This window comes from Taurulus bubalis (genome assembly GCF_910589615.1).
Source record: "Taurulus bubalis genome assembly, chromosome: 16".
Lineage (NCBI taxonomy): Eukaryota > Metazoa > Chordata > Actinopteri > Perciformes > Cottidae > Taurulus > Taurulus bubalis.
The window spans coordinates 7,252,658-7,271,237 of NC_136604.1; the positions used below are offsets into that span (position 1 = coordinate 7,252,658).

The 18,580-nt window shown below is 41.5% G+C and overlaps 2 protein-coding genes across 2 annotated transcripts; one reads left to right on the forward strand and one right to left on the reverse strand.

The window, feature by feature from the left end:
• Positions 1-53: 53 nt before the first annotated feature.
• On the forward strand, positions 54-6,806 carry prrt1 (proline-rich transmembrane protein 1; the record flags this gene model as incomplete). The annotated part of the gene is made up of 4 exons (XM_079232112.1): positions 54-72; positions 3,264-3,592; positions 4,988-5,179; positions 6,630-6,806. The coding sequence occupies 4 exons, from the start codon at positions 54-56 to the stop codon at positions 6,804-6,806; spliced, it is 717 nt and encodes a 238-aa protein (XP_079088238.1).
• A 5,805-nt stretch (positions 6,807-12,611) lies between these two features.
• Positions 12,612-17,302, reverse strand: tmem268 (transmembrane protein 268; the record flags this gene model as incomplete). The annotated part of the gene is made up of 8 exons (XM_079232160.1): positions 12,612-13,161; positions 13,792-14,010; positions 14,268-14,357; positions 14,962-15,072; positions 15,173-15,325; positions 15,837-15,944; positions 16,119-16,213; positions 17,194-17,302. 8 exons carry the CDS (start codon positions 17,300-17,302, stop codon positions 12,994-12,996), a joined length of 1,053 nt encoding a protein of 350 aa, XP_079088286.1. The 3' UTR covers positions 12,612-12,993.
• Between the last annotated feature and the right edge of the window lie 1,278 nt (positions 17,303-18,580).

Here is an 18,580-nt window from a genome sequence, read left to right on the forward strand (position 1 = left end):
ATCAGCTTGGAGTAAAAATACATCACAGGAGGGAGGACAGACGCTCGGAAGGCATGTCGTCGGAAAAACACGGTGAGGTGTTTGAATTGTGTTTAAATACGGCGTGTGTTGAAGCCTAATTGGCTGCCTAATTGAGACATTTCTTAACACCATTGAGATATAAGAATTCGGTCTTTTTTTGTCCTTTTTTGAAATGCACTTCGCTTTGTCTCATCCGCGGATGTATCTGGCTGACGGGATGTTTTCCCCCAGCTCCCCCTGTTGTCAATATATCTATCCGTTATTTAGCTGCACAGCGCTGTTTCTGTAGGATGCTGCACCGCTGTGCGGGTGTAGCCTGGGGAGGAAAAAGCACCCCAGGGCCTCTTTATTCTAATCCATGCTGCTAAATAGAGTTCAAAGTGACGTTTTGATACTTTACGTGATTGCATTTTGGGGGTTATTTTGTTTATTTTGTGCTTTAAAAAAAGATGACTTTTAATGATATTCACACAGCAGGAGGCCATACAAATTAATTCTCGGGGTTCTTGTTATTTTTTCCATTCCCCTGTGTTTCATTATCATCGTTAGAGAAAGGCCTACGTCGGCTCCGTCTCTCCTTACTGTATGGACATCCGTGTGGGTGTCCTCTGCGCGTGCACACCTCCGCTCGCGCGTGTTTAACAGCCTTGATTAATAATGATAAAAATAATAATAATAATAATGCTAGTGGTGCACACACAAAAAAGGCAATTTTGTCTCGTCATTCTATTTTTTCTTCTCTCGTCCATTGTTTTAGGACGTTAAAGCGCCCGCTGATGATGGAGCTCAAACAGCGGCTTTCCAGGAACGAATAAAAGAAATAAAGGTCACAATGAGACGCTTAAAGTTGCCATTGATGCTGTAAAGGGCAGACTGTACAGCTGCAGTTTGGGCTGAACACCTGACCACCTGCCGCGTTCATCAAACATGTGTAATCCATTATCGATGTTATTAAAAGAACACCTGGTCTACAGTGTAATGTTATTTATGAGGATGCACACCACTGTTTTCCCGGTGTAAATACAGTGGGGATATGATACCTTGCAGGTGTCTGAGGAGGGATGCTTTTGGTCCAGTTCAAATTCAGTGAAGCTCAGCATTATGTATCTAAAATTATAGGCTTTCAGTTGTCATGGTTCCCTCTGCTGCTTCCATCTAGCATGCATGGGTTAATTTACATCTGCAATAACAGATGAAAACCTCCAATGTTAATTATGACAGTCCTGAAGAGCAGAATACAGGCATGAGTCCTGCGGATGTCTTAAATACTATGCACACACACACACTCTCATAACTTTTTTCTACTAGTCACTTACCATCAACAAAATGTCTCTAATGCATAGAGTTTTCACACATCTGGTCTGTATGAATAAAATCATCTCAAACAGATGTGTAGGCCTACGTAACAACATTGAAGGCTTCATTACTTTTAGGTCCCAATATGCTCAGTATTGCGCATGCTGGCTCAACAACTATTCATGTTATTAGAAACACTGTGTGCTGTTCCTACGACTGCAACTCATTATGTCTCCTGTGAGAAAAGTATCTGTGTGTATCTCCACAGCTCATCCTGCCCACTGCTGCACCAAACTGCATTATATTTTAGGTGCTCATGGCTGCATGCTCAAGGACCTCTTGTGGGTTTCTGTGACTGACACTTTCTCAGAACACCTTCTATTGCCTGTTTGTTTGACTGCTGACTCCTCACTCACTACTCAAATCTCACCCCCAGCAAGTACGGACCGCAAGTTAGACCCAGTGGGGGGAAACAGTTTGCTACTAGTGCAATTGTGGACGAAAGAAGAAGAAATTATGCTTTATTAATCCCCTTGGGGAAATTCTTCTCTGCATTTGACCCATCCTTGGTTAGGGAGCAGTAGGCTGCCCTGTGAGGCGCCGGAGAGCAGCGTCTTGCTCAGGGACACTTCGACATGTGAACTATGGGGGGACTGGAGATCGAACTGGCTACCTTGTGGTTACTGGATGACCACTCTTCCCTCTGAGCTAATCAACGATGCAATTATCAATCATAAGCCTGCTGTTTTAGTCTTAAAAAGCAAATGTTAGATTACCTCTAAAAACGTATAGAATAATGACGATTGATATCCGTTTGTGAATACTCATGGCCTTCATCCATCCATCGATTTCAATTCTGAAAGCTAAGTGGTAGCCCACCTACAGCTTGGCTTTTTGGGGGAATTTGGTGCTTTTACTTTTTTTTATAGAAATACCTGCTGCATCACCTACTGAATAAGTATCACACGTGTTGCTTAAAGCCGATGTTTCTGACATTTTACCCTCGCTTCTTCCTTGTGTTTAGTCCTATCTAGACAGACTCTGGATTCAGGAACCTTTAAATGGAGGAACACCAACATGCGTTTAGTTTCTCGTGTTCGCCAAGCTGTTCGTCACGTCATGCCCTTTTAAAGGTGTCCCTTCCCTCGTGCTCGGTCCTTTCCCCCGCTTGTCCGTTTCTGGTCCACTTCCTGCTTGTGACAGAGTCGGGGACTGTTATGTAAAGCCGGTCCCCGAGCATAAGTCGTCATCCTTCATCACTCAGCTGCTCTGCTCTCCGACTGCCTCCTGCTCTCCTCCCTTCATTCCATTGAATCCTCGCTCCTCCGTCCTCACCTCCGTCGGCCTCCATCTTCTCTCCCTCCTCCCTCCTCATGTCCCCGTCAAAGTGGATTACCGTACCCGCGGCCACTTCCTTGCTGTGAAAAACACGACGCCCCATCAGTCACTTTCAATGTGAAACAAACACAAAGGGAGCAGGCGCGTGAGCTTGGGATGTTCAAAGGCAGGAGGACGCTTTAGACAGACAGACAAACCATCAGATGAAGTTTTCCATCTCAGAAATGCCACATCTCTGACTGATAATAAACATCGCTTTTGAAGGGAGGCATAGGAAGAAAAAAAAAGGCCTGTCTTCTCTGGAGGTGAAAATGTCAATCACTGTCATCATTAGCACACAGACTACACATGATTTCTGTCTCTTTTGATGCTGTTTGAAGTCTTGCTGAGGAGCCGTGGTCTGTGTAATGGTTTCTCCCCATCCTCAACAGCGAGATAAGACATATTACATTCAACATGCGTACAAACGCGTAACGGCGCTTGAGTTAGATAACGCTTCACTACACGTGTTTCTATTATTGTTCTTCCTCTGCTTTTTCTATTTGTGATTTCTCTCCTACCTGCTTTTTTCTTATCCTCCCTCCTTCTTCTTCTTCATCATCTCCCAGGTCTTGATGACTCCGGCCGTCAGACCATGCAGCCTCCTCCGTACCCGCAAGACCCGAACGCACCCCAACACCCCAACATGCAGCCGGCGCCGGGCAGCCAGCCCAACTACCCTCCTCCGCCCCCTCCTCCGGGCTCAGACGGATACCTCCAAGAAACCCAGTTCCACTGCGGCCCGCTGGGTCCTCAGGGGCCCCCGCAGGGCTACACGGTCCAGACCCAGGGCCCCGGAGGCACCATGTCTCACGCCCCTGTAGGATACCTCCACCCGGGCTACCCGCTTCAGCTGCAGCCCTGCACGGCTTATGTACCCGTCTACCCCATGGCGTCGGTGAGTCAGAGACATTTCAAATGCTTTTCAAGATTTCACAGGTCTGACATCAGCCTGCCGCAGAATTACACCAGTCTGTTCATTTTACTTTTAATTTCATTCCTCACCATATCACAGATAATAGTTCCATCCTTAACACTACTGATTGGTAGAGGAATTTCCTTGAAAGAAAGGTGTTGCTACATTACACGCTCAATATGATATTTGACAACTCATTTCAGTGTTATAGCTGACCTGGTTGATGTGGCTTTTATTTACTTATTTTGTGAGGATTATTATTTGGAACAGACAAATGTACAAGCAGAATATTTACAGAATACACAAATTCCACACACAGTATCAATCCAAAGCACATACGCTAAGATGATGTGTGCTACTTGTCTTTAGATGGGCTTTTATATAAAGTACACTTCCATTGCGTGAGCGCCGGGCTTTTTGATGGGGTCACTGCATTGCTTCATTCTGTATGCAGTTAAGGCTAACTTTATGACGCTGGGTAATTCAAACTGGTACACATATAGGACACCGAGACTGAAAACAACAGGGTATGAAGGGATGATGGTTTGTCTGTGGCTGAGGGGTGCAGAGCTTGAAAATATCCAATATCCAATAGGGGGAGCAACTTTTTCTCCAGGGCGTTAAGGAAACCCCATACAGTCTGCAGTCTGTATAGATAATAATGAATCAAATCCTCAGCTCATGAACATGCAACCTGAGACGAGCTGATGTGAGTCTGCACTGCTTTGGTTCAGAAGCAGCTTGTGAAGGGTCTGTAATAGATGCCTGCTGTACCTTTTATTGCTTCACTTTTGGACGATATATTTTTTAAATATAGCTGCACATGTTTTTACACAGTAGATAAAACCACCCCCTAAGGGAAACTGATAATGGGGAAACCTAGGCCCCAAATGTGATTGGGAGTCATTAAACCACCGAAAGTGCTTCTCTGCTACCACAAGTTTCACCACCAAGTGCGCTGAATCAAAAACAAGAGCCTGGGTTTAGTATTCTCCACCTCTCTCCAGTTGCTTCAAATAAAATAAATATTTAAAATCCCCAGCAGTATAATTTATATTGCATACGTTATTGTGGACAGGACTGCAGGAGGGTTTGGGGGAAAATGCTATCAATAGCAAAATCCGCAGACTAGTTTCTACAAATTAATAATAGGGTTTTAGACGTTTCCGGCCACGCTGCTGATAAAACTCCCACATGCACGACCCTTTAATGTGTGCAACAGGGACTGTGCTCGTGCAGCTGTCCTCCTCTTTGACTGTGTCACCTTGTTCCTGTGTCTTTTAGAGTGGAAAGTGCTTTGTAAGCGGCTTTACTGTTTAAAAAAAAAAAAGCACTCGTACTTACTCACTGTCTTCTCCTGTCTCTCTCTTTGTTCAGGGACAACCTTACATGCCGGCCGGGGGAGGTCACCCAGGGATCCCTCCGGGCCAGATGCATCCCATGCAAATGCCACCCAGCATCACCCTAATGGACCGTCGGCCGCCACACGACTACCTGCCCATCGCCGTGCTCACCACCGTCTGCTGCTTCTGGCCAACAGGCATCATTGCGATCATCAAAGCAGTGCAGGTCAATGTGACTTCATCATATCTTTTGATCTTTGAGTTTTATTAACACAATGTCGCCTTTACCAGCTAGGCTAATGTAAATGCATCCTCGAGTCATTTTATCCTTCATTTTATGTACTTGCCTTTTTACATTAAAAAAAGAGTTTAATATGTAGAACAGTATGATAAATCACACGTATTTTCGTCACTTTAAGATAAATAAATTTGGGGGATAACCTCACAAATGGGGGACTTGTTTTTTAGACATGCTAGCAACGTGGCTCCAGGCAACGTTTAGTCCATCCCTTTGGCCCAGACTCAAATATCTCCTCAACAATTTGAGGCATTGCCATGAAACTGCCCAAACTTTGAATCCTACTGACTTTGGTGATCCCTCGACTTTTCCTCTAGCACCATCATGAGGTTGACCTTTGTGTTTATCAGTCAAATGTCTCGGCAACTTCAGGATGAATCGCCATAACATTTGGGTCACACAATCACGTCCCCTATCAGGATGAATTTCTAATAATATTGGAGAGTCTGTAAGTTTTCATATAGTGGCTTCAAAATGTAATTTTGTCCCAAAACCTATGTCCAAATATCAAGACGTTCCCATCAGCCTTAGCTGTACACTTTGTGTTTCGTGGTAACTAGAAAATGGGAGCATGCTAACATGCTAAACTGAGATGATGAACATGGCAGACATTATAGCTGCTAGACATTATGTCATTTATTTCTCATGGTAGACATAATGACCTTAATCGTGTGATCTTTCAAACAAAATTCATATAGTGTGTCAATACTTGCTTGTCGTGTCTGCTTGGATTTGAAAGTTTAGTTCAGCCAAATTCTCCGGCCCCTCCCTAACAGTGAGGAAATAGGCGATCTATTACGGATGCTGACACCCTGTGTTTTCGATACTTTTCAATAATGCAGAATCGGGAAACGGCAGGAGGGAACTGCCAACCTCAAGAATTAACATTACACATTTCATGAAATATATATCTTGGTTCAGTGCACCACCATTACAACCTAAAGTTGAGAGTGAAGTGAGAAGCGCGAAGGCTCAGCGTGGTGGCTCTCGTACCTCCGTGATGCCTGTTGTTTGCCTCTGTAATGGCAGACTGCGCTGACCAACGTGCACACAGCAGATCACATTACGTAACTGCACCATTGTCGGTGCAACGGGATAGAATGGATTTTTTCCTCTGGGCCTGCTCAGCTGGCTTTGAGTTAAGTTGAGCTGACAAGGCATGGACCCACTGGTCTGAGCTGTATATGTTGTTATGGTGTGTTAATGTAGCGTGGAGTGTCCTCTTGCTGCACATTCAGCCTGTGCTGCAGTGAAATCGATCCATGCATGGTGTTTCAGACTCTCTCCTGCTCCCACTGCATCTTCTTGTTACATAACATATTTTCTAATTTCTCCACTCTCCCACTCTCCCACTCACACATCCCCTTCCCTCCTGTAGGTGCGCACGGCGATAGCCAGAGGGGACTTGGTGACAGCGGAGATAGCCTCCCGTGAGGCACGCAACTTCTCCTTCATCAGCCTGGCTGTTGGCATTGCCTCCATTGTGCTGTGCACCATCCTCACCGTGGTAGTCATCATCGCCTCGCAGCACCACGACGACGACTGGGAGCCGTAACTCCACACAGCGTCAGACAGATGGGAAATCATGGCATACATTAGCTAGCTAACTACTCTCGATCGTTTGGAGGAAGTAGGAGCACTGAGAACGCACACAAACTGCTACCGCATTGCTGGCCCTACTGTGTACAGCCAAACACACACACACACACACACGCACACACACACACACACACACACACACACACAGCTCTGACCTAACCCGCTGCCATCAAACACACAAAACGACGACCAAAATCACAGCTGATGATCAAATGCCAAATACAATCAGCTGTCAAATGACGCCCAGTATTGCTGTTAGCACAGCGACCACTTAATATTTACTCTCAGATATGAGCTGCGCGAGGGAAGCAAAGCTCCTTGTATTAACCATTAATTTGACGCTGATTAATTCGTAGGTCACCGTGTTAAATATTCCAACAACTAAATCTACTAAATGGGCCCACACAGTTGTTTTTAGGATATTTAAATGCACATTTTAGTCTTACAAGTCAAATAAAAGTACAGTATACCTGTTTTCTTCTTTACAATAATAATAATAAAGTGCCATGTGGAAACCAAGTTGATTTACAGGATAGTATTATTGCTGACAGAGACTGTCAAATGGATTAAATGTGTTAGAGGGGGTGATCAATACACATTTAACACAGCAAATGGAGACTGACAGAGTGTCTAATGTAACCAAACACACAGAGTATTTATTTAAGATTGGTTGTTCGTACGCTACATGGACATTTTAGCTGGATGAGATGATACATAATTTATGAATTATATGTTTGTTGATTTATTTAAAATCTGTTTTTTATGAATTCATTCAATATCTACCCATGCATCGACGTTGCCTGCTATAGTTTACAGTATATCGTTTGTTGCAGCTATCTGACACTTTTGAAATTGGCTTAAATTTGATATCTGATGATGATGCACTTTGTAGTAACCAGACGAGCCGACGCAGCTGCTTACATTCACAGTTCTTATAGTGCATGATGAATATAAATTTAAGCTAATGGGGCATCTCGTGCAATAATAGCTTGTCTCCCAGCTGTTGGTGCAAATATTTCCTAAAATGTCTACAAGTGTGTGGTACAGTTTTTTTTCTCAGACAAGTTACTGTCAATAAAAGAAAATGAGACAATTTAGATGATTAATATATAGTATTTGAATCTTAGGTTTGCAAATATTGTTTTCGAAAGTATTTTCAGAGTGTATTGGCCTATTTTGTGTTGCACATCTCTTAGCTATTTAATCTCCCAGACACTGTGTGTGAAACTTTAGTGCAACGTTAGGCTTATGAGGCAGCATAGCCCTGCATGTCATCCTCAGTTTGTTTTCATTTGTCTTAAATATCGAGGTTAGATGTGCGACTGTGAGCTTCTATGACGTTGTTTCACTGTTGTAACAATGAGTCAGGGTTCATTTCATATGAGTATGGTCTCCTTAATGTAGCAGCAGGTGTGCTGTTGTTGATAAGAGCCAACAGAGCTGTAAGTCAATGTTACTGTATGAATTATTATTTGAGGTTTATTGGAGGAACTAAAAATGAATGTTTCCAATAGGAGAGAGAGAAAATATTAATGCCTATACTATTGTATATATTGTATTGTAGCACTTTCCGCTCTATGAAATCTTTCCTCTTGTCTCTTTCCTCTGTCTGTTTGTCTTTCTCCTGTTCACATAAGTTATTGGACCTATTCATATTTCCCTTCTGTGCCCCGACCCCTCTCCTATGTTGGTTGATGATGCTATTTTTAAAAGAATTATACAGAGAAATTAAATAATTATGTTTGTTTATATGAACACAAAGAGAGACAGTATAACTGCAGTTTATTCTGTTGTTTATATATTATTATTGTTATTATTATAGGCAACTGCATTGCATTTGATTATCACTCATGTATAATAATAAGTACATCTGGGTACGTATTTATCAAACTTCTAAAAACTTCACTAAATAATGCTCCTAAAAGCCAATTTAGTAATGCAAAGACATGTTTAAAAGTAATCCTTCAATAGATATTCATGCTTAAATATGTTATTTATCAAATATTGAATTATTACAACTGCTTTAGATAATATATTATTCATTACGACCAATAAGAGTTTGAACAATTAATCCAAACGTGTTTCTTAGAAGGTGTGTGATCACAATTACATTTTGAAAATTTAAGAAATTTGATGAAGTTGCATTGATCAATGCGATAGTTCCACTTCAGGGGAAATATGCTTATTCACTTTCTTGTGGCGAGTTAGATGAGAAGATTGATACCACTCTCATGTCTGTGAGCTAAATATGAAGCTACAGCCAGGAGATAGTTAGCCTAATTTAGCTTAGCCTCAGACTGTAAACAGGAGGATACGGCTTGTTTGGCTCTGTCACCTTGTTTTTACACTTTAGTCATTGTAAATATTAAAAAAGAGAGATATAACATGCTAATCAGTGAGCTTAAGAGGTGCTAGTAAGTAGATGGTATTACCTTTGGATAAAGCCAGTCTAGCTAGTCTGTTTCCCCCCTGTTGCAAAGCTAAGCTAACTAGCTTATGGCTGTTGCTTCACATTGTATTGGTGTCAAGAAAGAAGAAATAAGCATCCTTCCCAAAATGTTAAACTGATGATTCAAGTTATTGAATACGATTAAAAATGTAGGCTTTTTACATTCAAACCCCAAATTTCACTTTTAGCCGTTTGACAAATGCAGGCCCTGTCCTTATATGATCAACTCAGTGATATTTCAGTGTTAAAAGAGTAAATGAAGCACAGTATTGTATAGTATTATTATTGTACAGAGGGCTCTGGCGGTGAGTGTGTGTCTAATGAATAGTCACTCATAGCATATCTAAGGTTAGTTTATACAGCGCTAGGCTTCATCTCCCTGTGTGCTTTCTGATGGGACTCTTCAGTGCTCAGCAACATGGCCGTGTTCTCACACAGCGGGGAGATGTGTTCTTCATTTTCTTATTTTATTTGTTTGTTTTTTGAGCCTGTAAATGCGATGGGTTGCTTGTTTCAAAGAGCCAAAAATTACCTGTGTACGTGTGGTTCTCTTGGGGTTTATTATTATAATGATGTTCATGGCTGTGTTGCACACACATTGGTTGTTTCTGACTTCAGTTGTTTGAGTAATGAATAAAAAAATAAATTTTTGAGGTTGTGAACGCGGCTGGTAAACGCGGTGTCTCATTCTTCCGGTCTGTTTTTCTCCTCTCGGTGTCTCTCCATCCTCTCTGTGTCTCTGTGGCCTTTCCTCTCTCCCCTCATCACTAAGGTGCTATTTATAGGCCAGTTGCCCCGGTTTTCTCCCTCTCCATCTCTCTTTTTCTTCCCTCTGTCAGAACATGAACTACAGTATCTCTCACTGTCTTTTGTTCAATCACATTGCGTTTGTTTTTTACAGCTGCTTGTTTTCCTTTTTTATTTTGCCTTCCCATCCAGGCAGCCAATAGACCAACCTGTCAGGTTGACTATCTCATCAACTATTGGATGGATTGCCATTAAAAATACATTCATGGTCCCCAGAAGATAAATCCAAATAAATAGTGACCACCTGACTTTCTATTCCAGTGGTTAAGAAATAAATATCTGAACAACTATTGGATGGATTGCCTTGACATTTTCTACAATCTTTTATTACTTTGGTGATCGTGACATTTCCTCTAGCACCATCATCAGGTCAAAGTTTCAATTTAACTTAACACGTTGGCTGTTGACTAAATACCTGCAAAACTAATGACATCCCTGAAGCCTCAGCTGTACTTTGTGTTTAGCGCTAATTGGCAAATGTTTGCACGCTAACACACTGCACTGTGATAGTGAACATGGTAAATATACCTGCTTAACATCAACATGTTAGCATTGTCATTGTGCGCATGTTAGCTTGCTGATGTTTGTTCAGTCTCACAGAGGCACTAGTGTGGCTGTAGAATCTCACATAAGGATGTTTGTTGTTTTCTTGCATTGCCTGCCATTTGCCTCACATGAAAACGTCTTTAAGCAGCTTTACTGTACAACACCCTACATGTCAGAGTGCTACAACAACTTCACTTTTAATTGGACATTTCAAATTGGACAAATAACAGCTGTTATGTCATATTATTTCCTTATTTCTCTCTCTTCTGCTCTTGTTGTGAACACAATATTGACATACCATCACCTACCAAGTTGATATGGTGAACATGTTAGCAATCAGCTGCTTATATTCATATCCAGCCGTTATGGAGCAGCATTATTGTTCATTTGGATTTGTGTTTGTGTCCACCTGAAGTCCAATATTAACTCTCTTTTAGCTCTGTTTTTGTTCTCCACCAACTCCTGACTAAACTACCTGGCTCTTAGTTGCTAAATGCTCCACTATGTTCACCAGCTAGTTGCTAACTGTGTCTGTCTGCTGTTTGGTGTTGACCTGGTCGTGTACAGTGAGTTTATAGAGCTCCATAGTCGAAAACATCAGCCAAAAATTAAGCTGACAGCTAAACATTGAGATGATAACACTCCACGACTTCATGTCTACCAGCATTCCCTTTCACATTGTTTTCATGTTGCTTTAAATCACATCGGTGACAACTTGAAGTAGGACCCAAACAATCTGGCCAAATGGAAAAGGTTTGAGGGAGGAACTAAAGGTGGGAGCAAAGCCAGCCTGTGTGTGCAGGATCGCAGATGGCCATTTAGCCTCCCGAGGACAGCCAGCGTCTCTCAGATCGTTTAACTTGGTCTCACGCTGTAAGCCTCTCTCCTCCATCACACAATACCCACATCCCCCCAGGCCTGGGTCAGCCACGCTTGCTGTCTCGCTGTGTGTGTTTGTGTTATCCTGCAGCTCTCTCGCTGGGCTGTCATCTCAGCCACGGCACCAGGACTGATGGGTAATCGCTGGTAATATGTGAGAAACCCAGCAACCTGCATAAACAAATGCATAAAGCTATCGAATCCACCTACACACATAAAAGCAAATGTGCAATAACACAACAACAAACACACGGTTATACTTCTGTGACTGACATTTAAGGTAATATATCCAGCCAATGATTTACGGTAACCTGCTTTCAGCATCATTACACAGCTGCATTAAGGGAAGTCTCTTTCTTTCACTTTATGCTTCTATTGTTTTTGTCTACACACGTTTTGTCAATCCTCCAAGCAGTAGTGACAGACATATTACAGTATAAGTACCGATACAATAATATTTCACAAGTCCTGCATTCAATGTCCAGTAGTAGAATAGAGCTATTTACTCAAATGCTGTTCTAAAGTGCAATTTTGAGGTGCTTTACTTGAGCATTTATAATTTGTGTTACTTCATACATCACAACATATCAGAAGGAAATGTTGTACTATTTACTTTGGAGGTTTAGATTCTACACACGAAACGTGATCCGTCCATAAAATATGATGCATTGTGACAGATTAATTTACCTCCATAAAGATTTGGTGATAATCACTTTACCTCCAGCAACTTAAATATGAAAATGCTCCGTCAACAAATAAAAATCCAAGAATATGAAATATGGTAATGTAACACTGAGCCCCGTCTCATTCGGCTGCAGAGTGCGTTTTCTTTAAGTATTTTTTACATTATGATATTACATTTTACTTTTCGACATCTGAATACCTCTTCCACCGCTGTCAAACTCCTACTAAGTAAAAGGGAAGAAGTTGTGTTGTACTCAAAGAATCAGAAGTAAAAGTACTGGTTCATCTTAAATGGAACAATTAGGCACAACTAGACACAGACTTTTAGTAAAAGGTCACAAGCCAAAAAGATATGAAAGCACTAGTTTACTATTATTACTATTAGTATGTGTTGAATTATATACAGTTAACATACATTTGAAATGTAAAATCCTAATAGCTAACAGTTAACAGTAACTGATGCTGTGATTGTCGTGTGTACAAGAGTGCAAATATTGTTGAACAGCAGGTGGATCAGACAGCGTTTGGCACGTTGCAGAAATTGTTGGAACCAAATGAACGTTGCAAACACAGAGTTGGCATGAAGACAGCAGCACAGGAGCCTGCCGACATCAATCAAGAGTGTGAAGCTCCAAACAGCTCCTTGATTTGATCAAAACAACATGAGGCTCCAGAGGAAATGCTCTTGCATGTCAGTTTGTCTGTTCAAGGGCATAAGTGCAAGGCAAAGGTCTTAAAAACTGTAGTCCACCAGTTCAAAGTTTTGACTCTGGTTCTGTTATCGAAGGATCTTATTTTTGATGTACTGGCAGAGGCAGAGATGGGCGTTGGAGCAGTGATTCCTCCGAGGGAGTAGGCTGTAGTTTGAGGGTCCTGACAGCCTCTCGGACACCAGCAACCTCACATAAGCGGCACTGTAGGTCATCAGAAGCTGGTAGGCTTGAGTCTGCAAAGAAGTATGTTAACACTTAGAAGTTGTAGTAACCTGCTTTCACCCTGAGAATGAAGAGAGTAAAGGCACGATTGGTGGTGGTACTGAAACTACTTAACTAGAAATAAACGTGCAAAGGAGGAAACTTAATTCACTCCCACGTAGGAGCAGGGCTATGCAGGGCATTTACTTATAGCACTTTGTAGTTCAGCTTTCTTAAAGAAACTGTACTTTCCTGATTTTTGTTGTTTGTACTTATGGTTGAATGTACTTATTGTAAGTCGCTTTGGATAAAAGCGTCAGCTAAATTAAATGTAATGTGAGTTTTGATAAGTATTTTTGGAATGACACTTCCTTATTTCCCTCCCTTTGTTCTAATTAACCAATCAGGACACATCCTGAATGAACGTATGGATAAAGACCTACTGAGGTCTAAACCTACTGAAGTCTAATTCTTAGTGCCATGTACCTGATAAATGATGTGTCAAATAAAAAATCCACATACTCTTGCTCCTGTACAAACAAAAAACCTTAATTGATTAACTTTACAAGCACTGCAATTTGTCTTTGTGTATCAGCGAATATATTTCTGATTATGATGTATCTATAATTCAGTGTGGGAATAAAGTCGTCATGTCTCTTTACCTGAGCAGGTAACGATGCATCAGGGACGAGGCTGTAGTTGGTGCTGACTTTGGCGGCCTCACGCTGGCTGGATGAGGTACTGCAGCCAGTGTCCTCATGTCTCAGCAGAGGCCTCTGTTCACTGGAGTCCTGCTCCACATCTGACCCGCCAAGCTTGGGGTCAACGGCCGCATCCTCGGTCACGAGAACGAGATGCGACATTTTCCTCTTCAGTTTGTTCTGGTGAAAGTGACACAATGTTTGTTTTAAACTTCCTGCACGCTGCGACAACTGGACGCCATGAAATATGATACTGTCCTTCAAGGGCTAAGCTTCTGTTTGCCAGATGATATAGAAATACATATCCTTTCAAAAGCAGCTAGAATTGTGTTTCTATTGATTTTGAGCAAGGCCTAACACGGGAGTACAAGAACAAAATCGGTAAGCAGCAGGAGAACAAACAGGCGGACAGATGTAGGCCGACTCGACTCACTTACCTGGGTGTCATTCTCCACAAAGCTGCGCTCCTCTAAAGTTTCAGTCAGTGCCCTCAGACAGCAGGACATGTCCCAAAACACAAAGTACAGCTGCAGAGAGACACAGAGATGAATACAACATCGTCAGTGACTGCCAACTAACTGACTAAATAACCACCCACACCTCAAACATGTATTGATCACATAAAGCTCTTTATACCCACATGATTAGTAGATATGCACTTCTGCTTCAGCTTTTCTTTGCAGTGCTCAAATTACTCTCTTTGTTTTTATCACTGACCTCCAAATGTTTTTTTTTACATTTATTCTTACATTAAAAAAAGTCTGCTTTTACTCTGGGTATATATTATACTACTTTTTATGTATGGCAAGTACCAGTAAAATAAACCTATTTCCAAGATTCTTTATGGATAGATACATTTTGTCCTGTGAGCAAGCACACAGTGTCCAAATTGCACCAAATTCGGAAAAAGCCATCCGTGGGGGTCCCTAACACACACACACACACGGTGTGAAGTAGATCGGAGGAGCAATAATGAAAGTTTTTGATAGTTAAAATAAATAATGTTAAATAATGTTTGACTTTCTACTGTCTTTTTGACTAACACTGTGCTTTTGCTTTGTCATTGTTGTGTTGCATGGCACATATGGGACTTGATATTCTCACAGCTGCAGTTGATTTCATAAGAATAACCTGCATGTTTCCAGTGCAGGACTGCACCCAGTCGGCCACGGTCACCAGCAGCTTGTGTTTCACCAACCTCTCATTCACCTGGATTAACCGAATGTCGACGTTCATGTTGATCTGACACAGAAGCGGAGAAAGATGTTTGAGAATAATTTATTTCACATTTTACTTAATTTTTTCGCATAACTCAGGTTATGGTAACAGACTCGCTCCTTACCTCCCTGTTACTGTAGTGGAGGACGAAGATGATGGCAGTGGTGAGGAAGATGGAGACGAGGCTGACAGAGAGGCAGAGGACCCAGTAGTCCCTGACAGAGATATAGAGGTGGAGTGTGGAGAACACGGCGCACCACACCACCACATACAGCACCTAGTGATGGCAGAAATATTGACCTGAATACTAAAAGCAAAACATATTATATCAGCAACTTGCAGCTAGCATTTAATAAACAGTTCTACATTTTGGGACATATGCTTATGTGCCTTTTTGCCGTGAGGAGATTTTCTGGCCAAGACTGCAGCATAAAAGTTTCACACATGAAAGCAAAAATTACTTAGAAACCAAAATGCAAAAACAAGCAAGCAGGAAACAAACAGGAAATTGCATCGACTAATGAATTAGCAGTATTGTTCAGTGACAGGAATTTGTAAAAGCTTGAAAGTTTGTTTTGTCTCTGGTCATATGGGAATAGTTGAAGCAAAGCATGTAATTATATGTCACACTTGTAAAAATGTGTAAGGATTAATCAAACAAGATTTGATATGTGAATTAAGAGGCTTTTAGCTGTTTTCCAGCTTTGATGCTAAGCTAAGCTAATTGCCTCCTCATGCTTCAGCTGTGGAGCAAAACAGCCCGTGGTTTCTAGAGCTGGACGACATACCGGTGCCAGTATAAAATGGAAGAGAGCGGAGTTGAAAACCAGGTATCTCCTGACTGAGGGAAGACCCAGAGCTGTCTTCAGTGGAGCCTCCATGTCTCTGAATGGAATCTAAAAAGTGAAACAAATCAACAACCTCAATTAAACATAGATTTAAGTAACTAAACATGTCTGGATGTTGAAGTGCCACAGTAGGTCATCCTGTGTGAGTGTGTGTGTGTGTGTGTGTGTGTGTGTGTGTGTGTGTGTGTGTGTGTGTGTGTGTGTGTGTGTGTGTGAGCTGACCTGAAAGCCATCATTCTCCAGTTTGGCGCGGCACAGAGACAGATCAAAGCTCGGGTTGAGCATCGAACAGCTTGGCATCGCCACAACACACTGACCTGAGAGAGAGAGAGAGAGAGAGAGAGAGAGAGAGAGAGAGAGAGAGAGAGAAACATTCACTACCGTATCATCATTACATAAATGCTGGAAAAAGAAGTGTGATAAGAACCTTCACTTGTCTGGAACACTTTATTTTAAAAATAATGAAGAAAATTGAGATAAAAGCAAGATAGCAGCAGTGAAAAGGTTGCAGTCAAACACTCACCCAAACCACAAAATTAGGGCAGTCAAAGTAAATAAGCACTCATATCTCACTGACCTAAGGTGAGTCAGACCGCGCGAACACATTCTGTGCGACCAAATGTTGTTCAAACTTCACTTTGAATCCCAAAACATTCCATATATAACAAGTAATAGGCTCCATGTTGAGTAATTAAAAGAGCTATCATTTTGCAAGCATCTGTGTGAGCGTGATGTTATGGTGACGACAAGATGATAATGCTTCTCTAATGCGGTATAACTACTGGCATACAGTAGGTCCAGTCATGAGGTAATCTAAAATAAGAGCACTTTTATGACACAAAGCACTGTAGCGCAAAGGTTTATGAGGCAACACAGCTGTAACAAGCTTTAGTGTAACAAGGATTTTAAATGGTGCACATTTTTAATACCTAACTTTTATTCCCTAAAACTATTTCAGGATGTTTTCAGGCTGAAGTCAGAACGATGCCGTGAATAATTAATCTTTTGCTTCGGCACAAGGAAAATAAACAACAGATATCAGTCCATGTAAAATGATGAACACCAGGATGTAACACAGTGCAACAATAGCATTAAAACAAAAATATTATAGACAATAACGGCACAAATGTAACCCCATACAGATATTTAAATACTGAATGATATATGTATTTGTAAACTAGCTTAGGTGAGACCTCCTGGTCATCTCAAACACATTACACTGAGAGTAAATGGAGAGGTTTTTTGCAGCACAATTAAAAAACAAACATATAAAGGGAATAAAGAAGCAGCTGTTTACCATTTGACCAGGTGGGTCTGTTGTTGTCGGCCTGCTGTAGCTGAGCTTTGGTTTCATCCACTTGACTCTCCTCCATCACGTATGACACTCCACTCTTGTCCTCCATCATCTCAGAGGTAACCACATCCTAAAAAAAGAAACGGTGCATGAGATATTGTGAGAATAACTTCACCAACACTGATAAGAGGAAACATTTCTGAAAAACGGAACATTTGAAAGTGTGCTTAAGGAAATTTACGACTTCTTCATTGGTCTGAAAAAAAGATGATCCAGCGATTTCATGTGACATGCATCACTTAGCAATTACTTTAAAGACAGTTTACAAGAAAGGACTGAGACAGAGGTTATGATGCAAGAAATCTAAAATAACATGAAAACATGTGACTGTGACTGATACAGGAAGCTGACAACTAGATTATTCAGTCGCTCCAAGAGCCTATAACTGCTAGCAGTGCAAAGCATCCTGTACAATGACGATTATACTGTATGAAAAAAAATATTGGGACTGTACCCACTTTCATATAAGTAAAAGTGTTAATTCACATCCAGTGTATAGCCCATTCATACAAACCATGACCAATGGTAGCCTACAGATGACTTGATGAAAGGTTGGGGACCGCTGATAATTGATGGGTCTAACGTGTCGCGCCTGAAGAAGCAGGGCAGTCGAGTGTTGTCTCTTTCTAAAAGGCTTTTCAAGTAAACCACAGCCTTTATCTCTGATCAAAATGCACACAGTTTATTTATAGAAGGACAGGAAGTCTGAGACCCTGAAGGAAACCAGATCACTTCTGCTTTCATAGCTGCTGGCCTCAACTGCAGTGACATTGTGATGGTGTTATCTGCTGGCAGAGGTGCAGCATTAAGAGCCTATTACCTCTTATTGGATGGATTCATTTTTGAGGAGACGATTTAAGTGAATTAGCATTTTTATAAGCCCTTTAATATTGCTCATATCTGCAGTGCCTGGAGACTAAAACGCCCAGAATGTCATCTGTTATCATGTCAGTGTAGCTCAGGCAGTTAATAGAGGATGAAAGGATATATTTAGTCGTGACTCTGCACTTCCACAGCAGACTTCTTGTGATAAAACTAAAGAAATGCTCCTTATAGTCAAACCCAGCTCTCTCTGGGTCTGTTTCCTTTTTGTGCTCTCGCCTGCATGTGACTGAACTACATTTTAGCACTGAAGTGTGAAAACTCAATGCTGCAGTTGCGATATTACGTTGTCCCCTAGACCTCTTTCTCAGTCCCCTCTTCACACAGGCCTTCTTCAGGCCTTTATACCTAATTTTCACTTTCTTGCATGCAAATAAAGTCACGCTGACAGTGTATCATTGCCTGCTTACACTACACCTTCTCAAGAGGAGAGAAAAAATCCACCAAA